The 18,262-nt window shown below is 49.2% G+C and overlaps 2 protein-coding genes across 4 annotated transcripts in view; one reads left to right on the plus strand and one right to left on the minus strand.

Moving 5' to 3' along the window:
* EARS2 (glutamyl-tRNA synthetase 2, mitochondrial) overlaps window positions 1-18,262 on the minus strand; it is a 29,621-nt gene that overhangs the window by 8,278 nt on the left and 3,081 nt on the right. For all 3 annotated transcript variants that reach the window (XM_061153008.1, XM_061153010.1, XM_061153009.1), the window contains exons 3-6: window positions 7,733-7,922; window positions 4,671-5,143; window positions 3,185-3,293; window positions 63-216 (exon numbers count right to left, since the gene is read on the minus strand). In XM_061153008.1, coding sequence (XP_061008991.1) covers window positions 63-216; window positions 3,185-3,293; window positions 4,671-5,143; window positions 7,733-7,922 — 926 coding nt within the window. The remainder of the gene's footprint in view (window positions 1-62; window positions 217-3,184; window positions 3,294-4,670; window positions 5,144-7,732; window positions 7,923-18,262) is intronic.
* On the plus strand, window positions 14,723-15,811 carry LOC133064045 (BRCA2 and CDKN1A-interacting protein-like). The gene has a single exon (XM_061153987.1). The coding sequence runs from the start codon at window positions 14,726-14,728 to the stop codon at window positions 15,518-15,520; it is 795 nt and encodes a 264-aa protein (XP_061009970.1). The 5' UTR covers window positions 14,723-14,725; the 3' UTR covers window positions 15,521-15,811.

Here is an 18,262-nt window from a genome sequence, read left to right on the forward strand (position 1 = left end):
TGGGAAGGGAGAGGAGAGGGGCGCCACCCGCTCCCCGGGTCTCCGGGCTCCTGACCCCACACCTGTCTCAGCAGGATGATCCTCTCCACGTAGGCCGGGTCTAGCACCTCTCTGTCCTGCAGCTGGCTCCCGAACGCCTCCTCCACCAGGGCCTGCAGCTGGCCCACCAGCTGGCATCTCTGGGTCTCGTCGCCCACCAGCCGGTGGAGGTGCAGCCTGCAGAAGGAGAAGCCAAGGGACCGTGCTGCTGCGGCCACCCCCAGCCCTGCCAAAACCCTCCTCCCTGGGGGAGCGGGTGGGCTTTGGAGAATGACTCCTTCCAGGGGATGCTCTCCTTCCAGCTGGGCTGGAGCAGTGGGGAGGCTCCCGACAGTCTGCCTGTGACTCAGCTCCCCGGCGCCTCTCACCTGGCCCACTGCCCTCCCCTGAGCTATCATTTGAATTCAGGACTCAGTTAAAAAGCTCAAGTTTTGCTGTCAGGTCAAATTTTCTTTTCAGAATTCTTCTAACCTTCTTGTTCCCTCCTTCAGAAGCAGCAGAGCCTCTAAGACTCCAAGCCTCAAACCAGGCCCTGTCGGTCCTCAGACCCCGGGCTGCCCTCACCCTGTCCCTGGCAGGACTGGAGGGACCCCAGGGTGTGAACAGCACAGGGCTGAGGACTGTTCTGGAGGCGCATGCCCTCCTGTCCCTGGTACAGAAGAAGGGCAGGCAGCAAGGGATGGGTGACCATCTCATGAGCTCTGAGATCGGGCAGGCCAATGAGTGAAGCCAGCTCTGCCAGACATCTGCAGCAAGTGATAGATACAAGCACTCAGAGCTCAGGATACTCATCTGTTGCCATGGGGATGACGGAGCCTCCCTCACAGGGTGCTGGGCGGAGCACAGGAGGGGCTGTCTGAAGCGCTGAGCACAAGGCCAGTGTGGCCGCCACGGCTGGGAGCCGGAGCCGGGCCGGGAGTCTGAGCAGAGGCTTAGGCGAGGCAGAGGGTGGAAGGACAAGACCCTCTGGGAAGCAATCAGGAGCATGCCATGGCCCCAAAACATCATTTTCTTAAAGCAAATGGAGGGAATTCCTTGGTGGTGGTCCAGGAGTTAGGACTCACGCTTCCACTGCAGGGGGCACAGGTTCCATCCCTGGTCAAGGAACTAAGATCCCACATACTGCCTGCCAGGCACAGCAAAATAAATTAAAAAAAAAACGAATGAAGAGAAATCACATGAAATTGTACTAAAGCTGTTTCTAGGACCTCTGCAGCTAGATGAGACAGCGGGAAGAAAGAAATCAAGAGACTATGTAATGTGGGCATGCTTGAGATAATCCACGAAAGGTCCAGGGATCCACGCCTGGGACACAGCATGTGCTAGACAAACGTCAGTTATTATTACTGCCTCCACCAAGCCACTGGCACTGCTGTGACAGCTACTACCTTTACTGCTGTTACTGAAACAGTCATGGCAGTGGCTCGATTACAGAACTACTAAAGCGAACAGCTTCGGCTATGTGAAATCTGCAGGCATCGACTGCAAGCAGAAGCCGCGGCCATCTTCCTCTGACTCCCCTCGTGCTCTGGGGAGGACTGGAATGGGTCACCAAGCAGCGTCCCTGTCCTGACCCCATTTCTTCCCGGGATGTCACTTTCTCCATGGTAAGCAAGGTTGTGTACAAGCTGCATTCAACGTGCATGTTGCACTTGTTCCTGAACGTCCCATGCAAGAGAGGCCCACCGGGAGTTCTGCGGTGGTCCAGTGGTTATAGGGCTCAGCACTTTCACTGCCATGGCCCAGGTTCAATCCCTGGTCGGGGAACTGTGATCCCACAAGCCTTGCAGCATCCCTCCCCACCCCCCCCAATAAACAAAAGCAGAAATACCACCACTACAGTATGAACTTAAACCTGCTTCGTTATTTAACTTCTGGACATCTTGCTCTCGTTAAATGCACAACAGGGCAAAATCATACCAGTGACCCCTGGTATCTGATGGGGGAAGTAACATCCTTGAGGCAAATGCAGTTGATGTGAACCCCCTGGGCTCACGCAAGTAAAACACTGAGAGCCTGTCCCCAAACCAGGTCAAGAGGAGGCATCAAGGAGTTCCGGCCCCCCTAACTACAGACCTGTCCGTTGGCTTTCCCACTAATGCCCCTAGCCCAAGATGTGGCAACAGGGATCCAAACTCTCTGTGGCTGGAGGTTTCAGAGAGAAGGTGTGGTGGTGTTGTTCAGTCTCTAAGTTGTGTCTGATTCTTCTGCGACCCCAAGGACTAGAGCTCACCAGGCTCTTCTTGTCCATGCGATTTCCCAAAGAATACCGGAATGGGTTGCCATTTCCCTCTCCAGGAGATCTTCCCAACCCAGGGATCGAACTCGTGTCTCCTGAATTGGTTCTGTACCACTGACTCACCAGGGAAACCTTCAGAGGGAAGAACTACTTGAGATGTGAAAACCATGGCAAGAGACAGCGCTCACTCACTGTATTGGCTGGTTTGGGGAGGGGTTGACCAAGCATAACTCTGAAGACAAAGAACAAACCTGCTATTTGACTGAGCACTTTCTCCGTGCAAAATAGCTTGAGGCTGAATTTAACTGAACAGTGGCACAAGGCCAGTACTATTATTGGCCCCATTTTTTAAAGAAATTCTCAGCAAGTTAAAAAGATGTATTACCCTTCCAGCCTTCACGTGAGCCCAGAACCTGGGGCTCATCGTGGGAGGACAGGACAGCGAACAAACCCAGGTAGCTGACACCTCTCTTTGCTGGATCCCTGCTCCCCAGAGCGACTGACAGTGGGGCCACCCCTTCAGCCTCTGCCCCATCACCCTGACAGTGCTCCGAGGCTGGGGCAGGCGGCCTCATGATCCCCGAGCTCTCAGTTCTGAGGTCACCCCTACACCTCCAGTACTGGAGGAGCCTGCAAGGGCTGGCACTGTGGATCTGGCCTGATGGAGGGAGAGACCGTGCAGGAGGAGTTGTCTCAAGGTAACAGTCCCATTCTAGAGAAGAGGAAACAGAGGCTTGAAGAGATCAGGTGACTTAGCTGCGGTCACACAGCACTAGACACCTAAGACCGCAGTAAAAATCAAGTGTGTGTGACTCCAGACCCCACTAAGACATCCACCATGGGGACCCAGCATCAGCAGGTGAGCCCATTCCTCCCAGGGGTGAGTGCTCCAGATTCCCCACTCACCTGTTGAATTCTGGAAGCTTCTCCAGGTCCAGCAGGGCTGAGTGGCAGGTGACCCGGCTCAGGTCAAACTGTGTGATCAGCTCTGGCAAGGTCCGGCCCATCTGGTTCTCTGCAAGTAAGGAGGCCCAGCTGCTCAGCATTCTATCACCCCACTCCCCTGTAAACCACCCATCACCACTGCATTTTCAATCACGAGGAAGGCTGGCCAAACAGATTTGATTTCTAGTCATTTTACATATCAAGGGTCCGAATGAGCTTTCATCTGCAGAAAGGGTCCTGTCACTAGGGAGAAAAAAAAAAAGCTTGAAAACAGAATCTGCCTAAATCAACCCTCACTGCCCTCAAAGACATGAGCTGCAAGAACAGCCTGCTCATCTGTCTGGCTGTGGGCCAGGGATCTCGATTGACTGGTTTTGGATGCGGTCTGAGTGGAAGTGTACTTTACAAGCTTCCTGGGGAATTTCAAACTGCAGCCAGAGTGAGGAAGCTGAGCCAGGAGCTGCTTCCCTCGAGCCGCGGCTCCATCCCACACAGTCAGTGGGCATCCTGGTCAGCCTCACGCCTCTGCCACATCCTTCACTAGCTGTGTGACTTCGGTGAGTTACTCAACCTCTCTGGGCCTCATAAGCTTCTAACAAACAGTGGTGATAATACATCCTTCTCATGGATATTTTAAGGCTTAAATAAGACAAGAGCAGAAAAAGCAGTAGGCAGGCTATTTATGGCCATGTTTTCAGAAACCACCCCTGACCAAAGAGGTCACTCTACTTTGTGCATCATCAAGATGTGGGCCTGATGTTTTGGGTCATCTTGGAATAAACTAGGGTCACAGTAATACTAGTAATACTCCCAGAGTACATACTTACTCTCCTCTAATAAAATAACTGCAATAATCACAGGATCTGTAGTGTCCGTGCTTATCGTGTGGCAGATACTGTGTTGGCTCCCCATAGGAGCTCAGTGAACCTGAACGTAACTCAGAGAGGAAGACACTTAGCCCCATTTTACAGATGAGGCAACCAAGGCTCACAGATTATAAGCTCCTTTGAGGCCAGAGATTACACCTTAATCACTGTTGTAGCCCCAGAACTGAACATGGTGCCTGGCTCAATAAATGGTGGACAAATAAAGAGGAAGAACTCATATAAGATCACACAGCCATGGCCTCCCTGGTGGTCCAGTGGCTAAGAATTCACCTTGCAACGTAGGGGACACCCGTTTGACCCTGAATCTGGGATGACCCCACATGCCTCGGAGCAACTGGGCCACCGCAACTACTGAGCCTGTGCCCCTCAACAACAGAAGTCACCACACTGAGAAGCCCGCAAACCACCATAAAATAAAATCAATAAACTAAAAAAAAAAAAAAAAAAAATCACACAACCTCTGGACAGCAACAGCTGGGACTGAAGGCTGGGTAGCCTGACCCAAGGCCCTGGCTCCTCACCACTATGGTCCGGCCAGGACCTCTCAGGGGAGTGGGTACCTGCAAACCCCGAGCCGCAGTTGGTGATGATGTCAAGCAAGGCGTCCGGCAGGAAGCCAGTGGCAGCAAAATGCTCCAGGAAGATGTCCCCTTGCCTCTTGGACAGCTTGCTGCCATCCCTGTTGAGGAGCAGGGGCAGGTGGGCAAAGTGTGGGGGCTGCCAGCCCAGGGCCTGGTAGAGAAGCAGGTGCTTGGCGGTGGAGACCAGCCACTCGGAGCCCCGCAGCACGTGGCTGATGCCCATGTGGTGGTCGTCCACCACACAGGCCAGGTGGTACGTGGGGAAGCCATCGCTCTTCAGGATGACCGGGTCCCCCTCCACACTGGCCACCTCATGCCGATTCCAGCCATATACCAAGTCCTGGAAGGCTGGCGCCTCCCCCTCCAGGCGGAAGCGGATGGCAGGCTTGGGGTCCGTGGCCAGCTTCTGGGCCACCTGCGCCTGGCTCAGGCTTCGGCACCGATTGTCATACCTGTTGAGAAGCAGAGCGGGAGCTAAGAGTTACTAAGAGCACTGGTGATGGGCGTGAGCCTTAGCCGTGTCTCTGATAACTATGACCCTAGGCAGCTCATTTACCTCTCTCAGCAACTTCTTCCGTCTTGAATGGGGATAATACGGTTGTTGTGTGGGAGAGCTAAGTGTGATAACAGAGCACAGCAGACTCAAGTCTGTTTCCTTTCTTCCTTGCTTGACATTCTTCCTTGTCAAATGTCACCCAAGGGGGTGAATCAAGATGGGTGTTGCTAGGTGTGTGATCCCATTCCTCTGTATAACTGACCCGTCCACACTGGACCATTCTAGTCACTGAGATTCAAAGAGACGTATGCCTGGCGGGTAGGGGATGATGAAGATTCTGGGAAAGATTTTTCTCTCCAAGTGAGCCTGAGAGTGAGCCACAAGCTGCTGCAGCCACTTGGAAGTGACTGAGGGAGGGAGGCAGCAAGAGAAGCAGAAAGAGAACAAAAGAGAGTCCCGCCTTCTCAGAGCTGCTGGTTTCGTCCTGGAGTCCCCCACCTCCGGCTGCTGCAGAATGAGAAGACAAACGTCTATGTGGTCTATGCTCTGACTACTCAAAGTGTGGTCTGTAGACTGCCAGCATCAGCCTCACTCGGGAGCTTGTCAGATATGCAGCATCTCAGCCCCTCCCCAGGCCTGCTACATCAGAAGCTGCCCATTAACTAGATCTGCAGGTGATTCTTCTGCACATTAAAGTATGAGAAGCTCCAGTTTGTCCGTTTTAAAGAGTATTTGTTACCTGTTCCCAAAAGTGTACTGATACACAAATGTACCACTTGAAAGCACTGTCTCTGACACTGAGCTAAATATTCAGTGGCTTCATGGATTCCAAAACAGAGCATGATGGTAATTTAAAAAAAAATAATCTTCTGTCAACGGGCAAATAGACTGTTTATAATTTAAAAAGCAATGCTGTAGTGAATGTCGTGACCTTGTATGAATCTCCAAGCCCTTGTCGAAAGAGTTCACTGACACTGGAACGTGAATGCTATGCTGATGAGAGTGCAAGCTAATAAAGGGCCACTAGACAGTATCTATCAAAGCTGCAAATTGACCCTGCAACTCCAAGTCTAGGGCGGTAACCCAACACACACACACTGCAGACGTGCAAAATGATGGACATCAACACTGCGCCTCAGCACCCTCTATTTTTAATACAAAAGATTAGAAGTGACATGAATGTTCATTAGTAAGGAACTGATGAAGTGAGTGAGGACTCAGCCCTGTGACTGAATAGTCTGCAAGTGTAAGGAAACTTACAGACTCACACAGACTGATCCTCATCACAGTCGGTGGCATCTATAAGCTGCATGACATATGTGTGCTACCATTTGAGCGGAGAAGGAGGGGAAACAGCACGCGTTCATCAGTGTCTGCCCTGCACATCTCTGGAGGAGACACCTTTGGACTGTCTCTGGACAGGGAATCAAAGAGCCAGAGTCAAGGCTGGGACAGATCTTTGCACATACACCTTCCTGAGCACGAGACAGATTTCACTAATCTAAAAAGAGAGAATTATTTTAAAACATTTATTTGGCTGTGCCAGCACACGGAATCTTTTGTTTTCAGTTGTAGCAGGTGAACTCTTAATCTTCTTAGGTGGCTCAGCAGTAAAAAATCCACCTGTGATGCAGGAGATACGGAAGTGCAGGTTTGAGCCCTGAATTGGGAAGATCCCCTGGAGAAGGAAATGGCAACCCACTCCAGTATTGTTTCCTGGGAAATTGCATGGACAGAGGAACCTGGCAGGCTACAGTCCATGGGGTCGGGCTACAGTCCATGGGGTCAGGCTACAGATCATGGAGTCGCAAAACAGTTGGATGCGACTGAGCGACTAACCAACGTGAAGTTGCGTCATGTGGGATCCAGCTCCCCGACCAGGGATTGAACCCAGGCCCCCCGCATTGGGAGTGCAGCGTCTCAGCCACTGGACCACCAGGAAGTCCCCAAATAAGAGAGAAGTTCAATGACCTTACACGCCTGAGGCCCAGGTTGGCAGGCAGAGCTGACCCAGCCCCAGAGACACCCCCTCCCGGTGTTTCTGCCTGTGTCCTCCCCGCCCTCGAGTGCGGGCTGGCCCTCCCGACTTCCTTCTGGTGACCAGAGCACAACGCAGCCATGTGACGTCACTTCCTCGACGCGGTGACGCAGAGGCTGCAGCTTCCGCCCTGCTCGCTGCCCTCCCTGCCCACTGCCTTCTCCCCAGCTCGCCTGAAGGAATGCCAGATGCCAAGTGGTGAGCTGCCCGGAGGAGAGAGGCCCACTCGCCGGGACTGTTGTCTCCAGGCAATAGCCTCTGAGAGGGATGGAGGCAGATCCTCCGCAGATCCTACCACGAGCCCAGCCTCGAGGTAACCACCAGGCTGGCCTAGACCCTGATGGCGGCTTTGAGAAACCCTGAGCCGAAGGAGCCAGCTAAGCTGTGCCCAGACTTCTGACCTCCAAGAACCCTGAGGTAGGTGGGTTGGGTGTCATTTGTGATGCAGCAGGAGCGAATGAACGCAGCCGCCCCTGGGGAGGCATGGTGACGGGCTGGGGCTCTCACCGGGGCGTCTGGCGGTTCCTCAGGGCCTCCTTCTTCAGGAGCTCCAGCCGCTGGGGTGAGCAGAAACACGGGTATGCAGCGCCGCTCTTCAGCAGGGCTTCGGCGGCCTGGGAGTAGAGTACAAGCCGCTGAGACTGCAGGTAGGGCCCAGCAGGGCCTCCGCGCCGGGGGCTCTCGTCTGGGGGAACGCCTGGAACACAGGCAGAGGGCAATCACCAAACAATAATGAACACGGCGCAGGTTCCCAGGCACCGCTACAAGTGTTCCACACACCCAGGTGGTGGTGGTGTTAGCTGCTCAGTCGTGTCTGACTCTGCGATCCCACGGGCTGTAACCCGCCAGGCGCCTCTGTCCGTGGGATTCTCCAGGCAAGAATACCAGAGTCGGTCCCCTCTCCAGGGGGATCTTCCCGACCCAGGGATCGAACCTGGGTCTTCCAAGTTGCAGGCGGATTTTTTGCCATCTGAGCCACCAGGGAAGCCCTTCACACATATTGCAGAGCTTTCAATCCTGCCGACAATCCATGAGGCCATCACTCATAATTTCCCTTTTCCAGATGAAGAGGTAAGGCACAGAGGGATTAACGTTTAAGATCACGAGGCTGGTGGGTAAGCAGTCGGATGGAGGTGCACCAGCTCCACGACCCACACCCCCTTGGGCATATCCTCTTCCTCCATCCTTGCCCTGAGGAGGGACAGACCAGCCCTGCCCTGGAACGGCGGACTCAGGAGAAGCAGCGTGGTTCAGGGACAGCCGGTCCAGCCGAGCTGGACTCCTGGGTTGGCCCCTGACTGACCGTGACAAGGGATGGTGCCGTGAACCTGCGAGGCTGCTTTTATATTTTATGATCACTGCTAAGGCCCCAACCACCCGACCTGGTAGGTGCTGCTGTGAACCCCACTCAGTTAGGAGGACACAGGAGCACCGAGGGGCTGTGTCATGTCACCTGGCCAAGGACAAGGGGGTGTAACAACATTCAAAGCCTGGCTAGCTGCTCCCAAGTCCATGCGCTTAACCACTCTGTGGACTGCCCCTTGCATTCCTTAGCTTTCCTAGGCCTTGGTTTCCTCCTCTGAAAAGTGGAGCTAAGAGTCTACTGTGCAGAGTGACCAAGACTTAATTGCATCAGTGCTTACAAAGAGCTTAGCCCAGTGGCTTCCGTGCAGAACATGGAAGCTGCAACATATGCTGTTAGATCAAACGCGATCCATTATAAGCGCAAACCCCAACCCAAGGTCTGGTTTCCATAGGTCACAAAGGATAGATTTCACTTACAAATGCTTCCAGGAGAGGCAGAGGGGACACAGAAGAGCAGGATGACGGTGTTTCTGCCCTCAGAGGGCTTTCAAATGAATCAGGAAGCTAGGGACGGGGTTAATCCTGCACACCGATGTTCCATAGTCTCTGGAGGTGGAGGGGCCTGGGCTCAGAGGCACTGGCCAGCTCTAAGGCAAGGCAAGACAGCTTGTACAGCCTCTACTTCCTCTCTTAAAGAAGCAAACAAACATTTACTTAGGCTTCCCTGGTGGCTCAAACCATAGCGAGCCTGCCCACAACGGAGGAGACCCGGGTTCGATCCCTGAGTCGGGAACATCCCCTGGAAAAGGAAATGGCAACCCATTCCAGTACTGTTGCCTGGAGAATTCCATAGACGGAGAAGCCAGCTATAGTCCATGGTGTCACAAAGAGTCAGACACGACTGACTAACATGTAACACACAAACATTTACTTTCTCCTGAGGGTCATCATGAGGCGGGAATAAGACAGCCTCTGGAAAGGCTCGGCACCCTGCCTGGCATATCTCAGCTCTCAGTAGGTCCTGGCTGCCAGAATCATTGGTTCTGTTGATATTGGTATTTCTTCATTTGTCAGATAAGGGGGGCTGGGTTACAAGCATCTGGGGTTCCTTCTTGATCTAATGTTAGCACGTCCAACATCTGGTATATGCTCCAGGGTTTAATAGCGACTCCACTAGATCCACATAAGAGATAGTATGTAAACGTTCATAGCAATTTGATTCATCATACCCAAAATGTAGAAACATTTCAAATGCCCAACCACTGATGAATGAATAAGCAAAAAGTGGTTATCTTCACATAATGAATATTGTTTGGTCATAAAAAAGAAAGAATTCTTTTTTGTACGATTCTTTTATGTACAACATACATGCCGCAACATCCCCTTCAGGGACCACAGCCTTGTCATGGAGAAGGGGTATGTGTACCTCAATGAAGCTTTGAGCCAGGCCATGTAGGACCACCCGAGACAGACAGGTCACAGTGGAGAATTCTGACAAAATGTGGGCTACAGGAAGAGGAAATGGCAATCCACTCCAGTATTCTTACCATGAGAACCCCATGAGTGGTATGAAAAGTCAAAAAAAATGATACCAGAATATAAGCCCCACCCCACCCCCAAGTCACTAAGTGTCCGATATGCTATTGGAGAAGAGTAGAGGGCAATTACTAACAGCTTCAGAAAGAATGAAGCAGCTGGGCCAAAGCGGAAACGACACTGCATTGTGGATGTGTCTGGTGGTGAAAATGAAGACTGATGCTGGAAAGAACAATACTGCATAGCAACCTGGAATGTTAGGTCCATGAATCAAGGTAAATTGGACGTGGTCAAGCAATAGATGTCAAGAGTGAACATCAACATCCTTAGGAATCGGTGAACTAAAATGGATGGGAATGGGTGAATTTAATTTGGATAACCATTTTATCTACTACTGTGGGCAAGAATACCTTAAGAGAAATGATGTAGCCCTCATAGTCAACAAAAAAGTATGAAATGCAGTATTTGAGTACAATCTCAAAAACGCCAGAATGATCTCGGTTTGTTGCCAAGGCAAACCATTCAACATACAGTAAATCCAAGTGTATGCCCCAACCACTGATGCCGAAGAAGCTGAAGTTGATCAGTTCTATGAAGAGCTACAACATCTTCAAGAATGAACAGCACAAAAAGATGTCCTTTTCATCACAGGAGATTGGAAGGCGAAAGCAGGAATTCAGGAGATATCTAGAATAACAGGCAAGTTTGCTTTCAGAGTACAGAAATGAATCAGGGCTAACGCCAACAGAGGTTTGCCAAGAGAACAGGCTGATTACAGCAAACACCCTCTTCCAACAACCCAAGAGATGACTCTACACATGGACATCACCAGATGGTCAATATTGAAATCAGATTGATTATGTTCTTTGCAGCCAAAGATGGAAAAGCTCTACACATGAGAAAAAATAAGACCTGGAGCTGACTGTGGCTCAGATCATGAGCTTCTTACTGCAAAATTCAGGCTTAAATTGAAGAAAACCGGGAAAACCTCTAAGTTATTTGTTGCTGTTGTTCAGTTGCCAAGCTGTGTCCAACTCTGCAACTGCAGCATGCAAGGCTTCCCTGTCCCTCACCATCTCACCATGTCCACTGAATCAGTGTTCCCATTCAACCATCTCATCCTCTGTTGCTATCTCCTGCTTCTGTCTTCAATCTTTCCCAGCATCAGGGTCTTTTCCAATAAGTCAGCTGTTCGCATCAGGTGGCCACAGTATTGGAGCTTCAGTTTCAGCATCAGTCCCTCCAAAGAGAATTGAGGGTTGATTTCCTTTAAGACTGACTGGTTTGATCTCCTTGCTTTCCAAGGGACTCTCAAGAGTCTTCTCCACACCACAGTCCAAATGCATCGATTCTTCGACGCTCTGCCTTCTCTATGGTACAGCTGTCACATCCGTACATGACAACTGGAAAGACCATAGCCTTGTCTATGGTCTTTGTTAGCAAAGTGACATCTTTCCTTTTTAACACACTGTCTAGGTTTGTCACAGCTTTCCTGCCAAGAAGCAATTGTCTTCTAATTTCATGGCTGCTGTCACCATCTGCAGGGATTCTGGAGCCCAAGAAGAGATACCTGTCACTACTTCCACCTTTCCCCATCTATTTGCCATGAAGTGATGAGACTGGATGCCATGATCTTAGTTTTATCAATACAATATTTAGTTTTAAGCTGGCTTTTTCACTCTCCTCTTTCACCCTCATCAAGGGGCTCTTTAGGTCCTCTTCACTTTCTGCCATTAGAGTGGCATTATCCACATACTGAGGTTGTTGCTATTTCTCCCAGCAATCTTCATTCTAGCATGCTAACTCATTCAGTCCAACATTTTGCATCATGTGCTCTGCATACAGGTTTAATAAACAGGGTGATAATAAACAGCTTTGTGGTACTCCTTTCTCAATCCTGAACCAGTCAGTTGTTCCTTACAGGGTTCTAACTTGCTTCCTGATCCACATACAGGTCTCTCAGGAGACATGTAAGAAAGTCTGGGATTCCCATCTCCTTAAGAGTTTTCCACACTTTGTGATGATCCACACAGTCAAAGGCTTTAGCATAGTCAATGAAACAGAGGTAGATGTTTTTCTGGAATTCCCTTGCTTTCTCTGATCCAGCATATGTTGGCAATTTGATCTCTCATTCCTCTGCCTTTTGTGAACCTAGCTTGAACATCTAGAAGTCCTCGGTTCATGTAATGCTGAAGGCTAGTTTGAAGGATTTTGAGGATAAACTTACTAGCATGAGAGATGAGTGCAACTGTCTGGTGGTTTGAACACTCTTTAGGACTGCCCTTCTTGGGAACTGGGATGAGTACTGACCTTTTCCAGTCCTGTGGCCATTGTTGGGTTTTCCAAATTTTCTGACATATTCATTGTAGCACTTTAATAGCATCATTTTTTAGGAATTTAAATAGCTCTGCCGAAATTCCATCGCCTCCACTAGCTTTATTGGCAGCAGTGCTTTATTGGCAGAGTGACTTCACACTCCAGGATGTCTGGCTCTAGGTGAGTGAGGGACTACACCATTATGGTTATCTGGGTCATTAAAATCTTTTTTGCAGAGTTCTGTGTATTCTTTCCACCTTTTCTTGGTCACTTCTGCTTCTATTAGGTCTTTTCCGTATTTGTCCTTTATTGTGCCTGTCTTGGGATGATTCAGGTATGACCTAAATCAAATCCCTTATGATTATACACTGAAGGTGATGAATAGATTCAAGGCATTAGATCTAGTAGACAGAGTGCTTGAAGAACTATGGATGGATGTCCCTAACATTGTACAGGAGGCAGTGACCAAAACCATCCCAAAGAAAAAGAAACGTAAGAAGGCAAAGTGGTTTTCTGAGGAGGTTTTACAAATGCCTGAGGAAAGAAGACAAGCAAAAGGCAAGGGAGAAAGGGAAGATAAATCCAACTGAATGCAGAATTCCAGAGAAGAGCAAGAAGAGATAAGAAGGCCTTCTTAAATGAATGACATGAAGAAATGAAGGAAAATAATAGAATGGGAAAGACTAGAGATCTCTTTAAGGAAATTGGAGATATCAAGAGAATGTTTCATGAAGGATGGGGACAATAAAGGACAGAAACAGTAAGGACCTAACAGAAGGAGTAGACATTAAGAAGAGGTGGTAAGAATACACAGAAGAATTATACAAAAAAGGTCTTAATGATCCAGATAACCATGATGGTGTGGTCACTCACCTAGAGCCAGACATCCTCGAGTGTGAAGTCAAGTGGGCCTTAGGAAGCATTACTACAAATAAAGCTTGTGGAGGTGACAGAATTTCAGCTGAGCTATTTAGAATCTTAAAAGCTGATGCTGTTAAAGTGCTGTACTCAATATGACAGCAAATTTGGAAAACTCAGCAGTGGCTACAGGACTGGAAAAGGTCAGTTTTCATTCCAATGCCAAAGAAAGGCAATCCCAAAGAATGTTCACACTACCACACAACTGTGGTCATTTCATGTGCTAGCAAGGTTATGCTGAAAATCCTTCAAGCTAGGCTTCAGCTTAGCTTTACCATCTGGTAGCTAAGATGGTAAAGAATCTGCCTACAATGCAGGAGACCCAGGTTCAATCCCTGGGTTGCAAAGATTCCCTGGAGAAGGAACTGGCAACCCACTTCAGAATTCTTGCTTGGAGAATTCCATGGACAGAGAAGCCTGGCAGGCTACAGTCCATGGGGTCACAAAGAATTGGACACAACTGAGTGAATAAGCAACAGCAGGCTTCAGCAGTATGTGAAACTTTCAGATGTATTAATACAAGCTGGGTTTAGAAAAGACAGAGGAACCAGAGATCGAATTGCCAGCATTCATTAGATCATAGAGATAGCAAGAGAATTCCAGAAAAACATCTTTTTCGGCTTCACTGACTATGCTAAAGCCTTTAACTGTGTGGATCACAACAAACTATGGAAAATTCTTAAAGTGATGGGAGTACCAGGCCACCTTACCTGTCTCCTGAGAAACCTGTATGGGGGTCAAGAAGCAACAGTTAGAATCGGACATGGAAAAACAGACTGGTTTCAAATTGGGAAAGGAGTATGTCAAGGCTATGTACTGTCACCCTGCTTGTTTAACTTATATGCAGAGTACATCATGCGAAATGCCAGGCTGGATGAATCACAAGTTGGAATCAAGATTGCCGGGAGAAATATCAACAACCTCAGATATGCAGATACCACTCTCATGGCAGAAAGTGAAGAGGAACTAAACAGTCTCTTAATGAGGATGAAAGAGGAGAGTGAAAAAGCTGGCTTGAAACTCAACATTCAAAAAACTAAGATCATGCCATCTGGACCAGAAGGCCATCACGTCATGGCAGACAGAAGGGGAAAAAGTGAAAGCAGTGAAGATTTTTATTTTCTTGGGTCCCAAAATCACAGTGGACGGTGACTATAGCCATGAAATTAAAAGACGCTTGCTCCTTGGAAGGAAAGTTATAACAAACCTAGATAGTCCATCAAAAAGCAGAGACATCACTTTGCCAACAAAGGTCCATATAGTCAAAGCTATGCTTTTTCCAGTAGTCATGTATGGTTGTGAGAAATGGACCCTAAGGAAGGCTGGTGATGGTGGTTTAGTCACTCACTTGAGTCCAACTCTTGCCTGCCAGGCTCCCCTGTTAATGGGATTCTCCAGGCAAGAATACTGGAGTGGGCCGGCAACATGGCGTGCCGGCCGAAGCGGCGTGCTTTGAGCCCCGTGTCCCCGGCTCTGGGTGATGAGGAAAAGGAGGATGAAGTGGAGGAGGTGGACGAAGACGACAGTGACGAAGAAGAGGATGAAGAGGACGAGGTCATCAATGAGGAAGTGAATATTGAATTTGAAGCTTATTCTATTTCAGATAACGATTATGACGGAATTAAGAAGTTACTACAGCAGCTTTTCCTAAAAGCCCCTGTGAACACTGCAGAACTCACAGATCTCTTAATTCAGCAGAACCATATCGGGAGTGTGATTAAGCAGACGGATGCTTCAGAAGACAGTGATGACGATGTGGATGAAGACGAGATTTTTGGTTTCATAAGTCTCTTAAATTTATCTGAAAGAAAGGGTACCCCATGCACTGAGCAAATTAAGGAGTTGATTCTGCGCCTCTGTGAGAAGAATTGTGAGAAGAGCGCGGTTGAGCAGCTGGACAGGCCTGTGGGCTTTCTGCTGAGCGAGAGGTTCATTAACGTCCCTCCACAGATCGCGCTGCCCATGCACCAGCAGCTCCAGAAAGAACTAGCAGAGGCACACAAAACTAACAAGCCATGTGGGAAGTATCACTTCTACCTTCTGATTAGCAAGACGTTTGTGGAAGCAGGAAAAAGCGGTTCCAAAAAGAGACGGAGCAGCCAAAACAAAGAGGAGTTAATGTTTGCAAATGTGGAAGAAGAATTCTTCTACGAGAAGGCAATCCTGAAGTTCAACTACTCAGTGCAGGAGGAGAGCGACACGTGTCTGGGAGGCCGATAGTCCTTTGATGATGTGCCAATGAAGCCCCTGCGAACTGTGATGTTAATTCCAGGCGACAAGATGAATGAAATCATGGAAAAACTGAAAGAACATCTGTCTGTCTAACCCATCTCCCATGGACCGTGGTGGGCTTGCTTCTGCAGAGTTACCAGAAGACTTGGTGGAGGCTTACTGAAAAACTCATGACTTTATTCAGATGAAGGTCCTCTACAAATGTAGGGTTCTGTCACCCGTGTCTGCGACACATTTACAAAATATCTTTGCTTTTTTAAAATATTGGTCAAATTAAGAACGGTTGATTAAAAACTTTTCCAGTAAGAAGGAAAAAAAAAAAAAAAGAATACTGGAGTGGGTTTGCATTTACTTCTCCAAGGGATCTTCCTGACTCAGGGGTCAAAACCTTGGTCTCCCGCACTGCAGGCAGATTCTCTACTGACTAAGCCACTAGGGAAGCCCAGGAGGCTGAATGACAAAGAACTGATGCTTTTGAACTGCGGTGCTAGAGAAGACTCATTAGAGTCCCTTGGACTGCAAGGAAATCAAACCAGTCAATTCTAAATGACATCACCCTGGAATATTCACTGGAAGGACTGATGCTGAAGCTGAAGCTCCAGTACTTTGGCCACCTTATGTGAAGAGCTGACTCACTTGAAAAGACCCAGATGCTGGGAAGATTGAAGACCAAAGCACAAGGGGGTGGTAGAGGCTGAGATGGTTAGCTAGATGAATCTGAGCAACTCTGGGAGATAATGGAGGGCAGGGGAACCTGGAGTGCTGCAGTTCACGTAGTCACGACGACTTAGCGACTGAACAACAGCCAAAACACATGGACCTTATGCTAAGTATAAGCTGGTCATAAAATGAAACGTCTCGAACAGGCAAACCACACAGACTGAGGTTAGTGGTTGCCAATGGCAGGAGGGAAGGAGGAACAGGGAGTGTCTGCTAACTGGTTTGCGGTTTTGAGTTGATAGAAATGTTCTGGAATTAGAGGGGTGATGGATACACAGTACAGTGAATATACTGAAGATCACTTTGAAATGGTGAGTTTCATATCATATAAATTACAGGTCGACTCCTGAAGCTAGAACATCCAGAAATTACCCACCTGGGTGTGGATCCCTGCCCTCTTCGGTCATACCCTTGGGCGGAGCCAAGGGCTCTAAGAGGCAGGGCATGTCAGGCAGTCTTGCTCACCCCAGCACCCTCATCCTGGCACAGTCTGTGCAAAACGTGGAGAACATGATCCACACATGGCCGATCACGAGCTCCTGCCAACCACCATGTCCTCATGTCACATTTCCAAGTCCCCTGGTCTCCTTGGGCTTCCCTGATAGCTCAGTTGGTAAAGAATCCGCCTGCAATGTGGGAGACCTGGGTTCGATCCCTGGGTTGGGAAGATCCCCTGGAGAAGGGAATGGCTACCCATTCCAGTATGCTGGCCTGGAGAATTCCATGTACTATACAGTCCATGGGGTTGCAAAGAGTCGGACGTGACTGAGCAACTTTCACTTTCGCTGGTCTCCTCACTGGGCTTGGGCCACTCTGGCATCCTTGCTGCTCCTCAGATATGCCCAGCACTAAGCTTCTATAGGGCCTTTACATCTGCTACTCCCTGGGCTTTGAGCTTTCTCCCCCTAGGCAACCACAGAATCAACTTCTCACTTTGTGGAAGTCTCTGCACTACTGTCCGCCCCTTGGGGAAGTCTGTCCTATCTCAAAGAGCACCCACCCCTCCCGGCTGGTTTGCTTACCTGCTACCCCTTTCTCTATAGCACTTATCACTGCTTCATATCATAGTAAGGATGAACTCACCTGTGTTTTTTTTGCCCTACCACCTGGCATATGGGATCTTAGTTCCCTGACCAGGGATGGAACCCATGCCCCTTGCACTGGAAGCTTGAAGTCTTAACCACTGGACCACCAGGGAAGTCCCTAGAATTTGTTTGTTTTTTTAAGTCTATCTTCCCCTACTCACTAAGGGCAGGGTCTTGGTTTTATGCTCAAATACTGCCCAGACCCCAGTAAGTGACCTTGGTGCATGAATTCTTTTACTTAGCTAATCTCGACCGAGTTTCTGCTACAATCTTCTATGGTTGAGGACAGAAATGAAATCAGTTTTTGCTCTTCAGTAACCCAGAGTTTAGTTAATGATTTACCTGAGATTAGAACACACGTTGTCAAGACAGTCTTGGAGTTTTGAGCATTTTCCCGTAGGGAGCTTAACTAGTCATACCTGTTCTGACAGGTAGACAGCAGCTGACCGGGGGAACATACACACTCCTCTTTGTCCTCCCTGAGCTTAGCTGGCTTCAGAATTAAACTTCCCACAGGGAGGCCGACTTAAGAGGCTGCACACATTTTGTCTGACTCAAACAATGTGTTCATCTGAGTTCAGATTTGACAATGGGAAGGACTCATCAAAAACGAAATGAAAACAAAAAACCTTGGCGATCTGGCTCCTCCTAGAAATCAGAAGATTTGAGGAGCTGGGCCAGGATTCCCACATGGCCAAAAAAGGCTGGATCTTCCTCAGGCTCTTCACAGCCCTGGAGCCTCCCAGTTCATCTTCCACTTGGCCTGTGTTTCCTGCTTGCTCCCAGGAGGTGAGATTCTGAGATTAAAAACCCTTGGAGGTTCCCCCACTCCCTCCCCGGGGAGCTTCAGTATCTTTCTGGGTGGTACCTGCCCCCAGACACAAATGTACCCATTCCTCCAGGGACTCCAAGTTCTCCACCCTGG

Source organism: Dama dama, chromosome 10, assembly GCF_033118175.1.
Source record: "Dama dama isolate Ldn47 chromosome 10, ASM3311817v1, whole genome shotgun sequence".
NCBI classification, from domain to species: domain Eukaryota; kingdom Metazoa; phylum Chordata; class Mammalia; order Artiodactyla; family Cervidae; genus Dama; species Dama dama.

Coding starts and splice junctions, on each gene's coding strand:
- LOC133064045 (XM_061153987.1), top strand. CDS start 14,726: ATGGCGTGCCGGCCGAAGCGGCGTGCTTTGAGCCCCGTGTCCCCGGCT.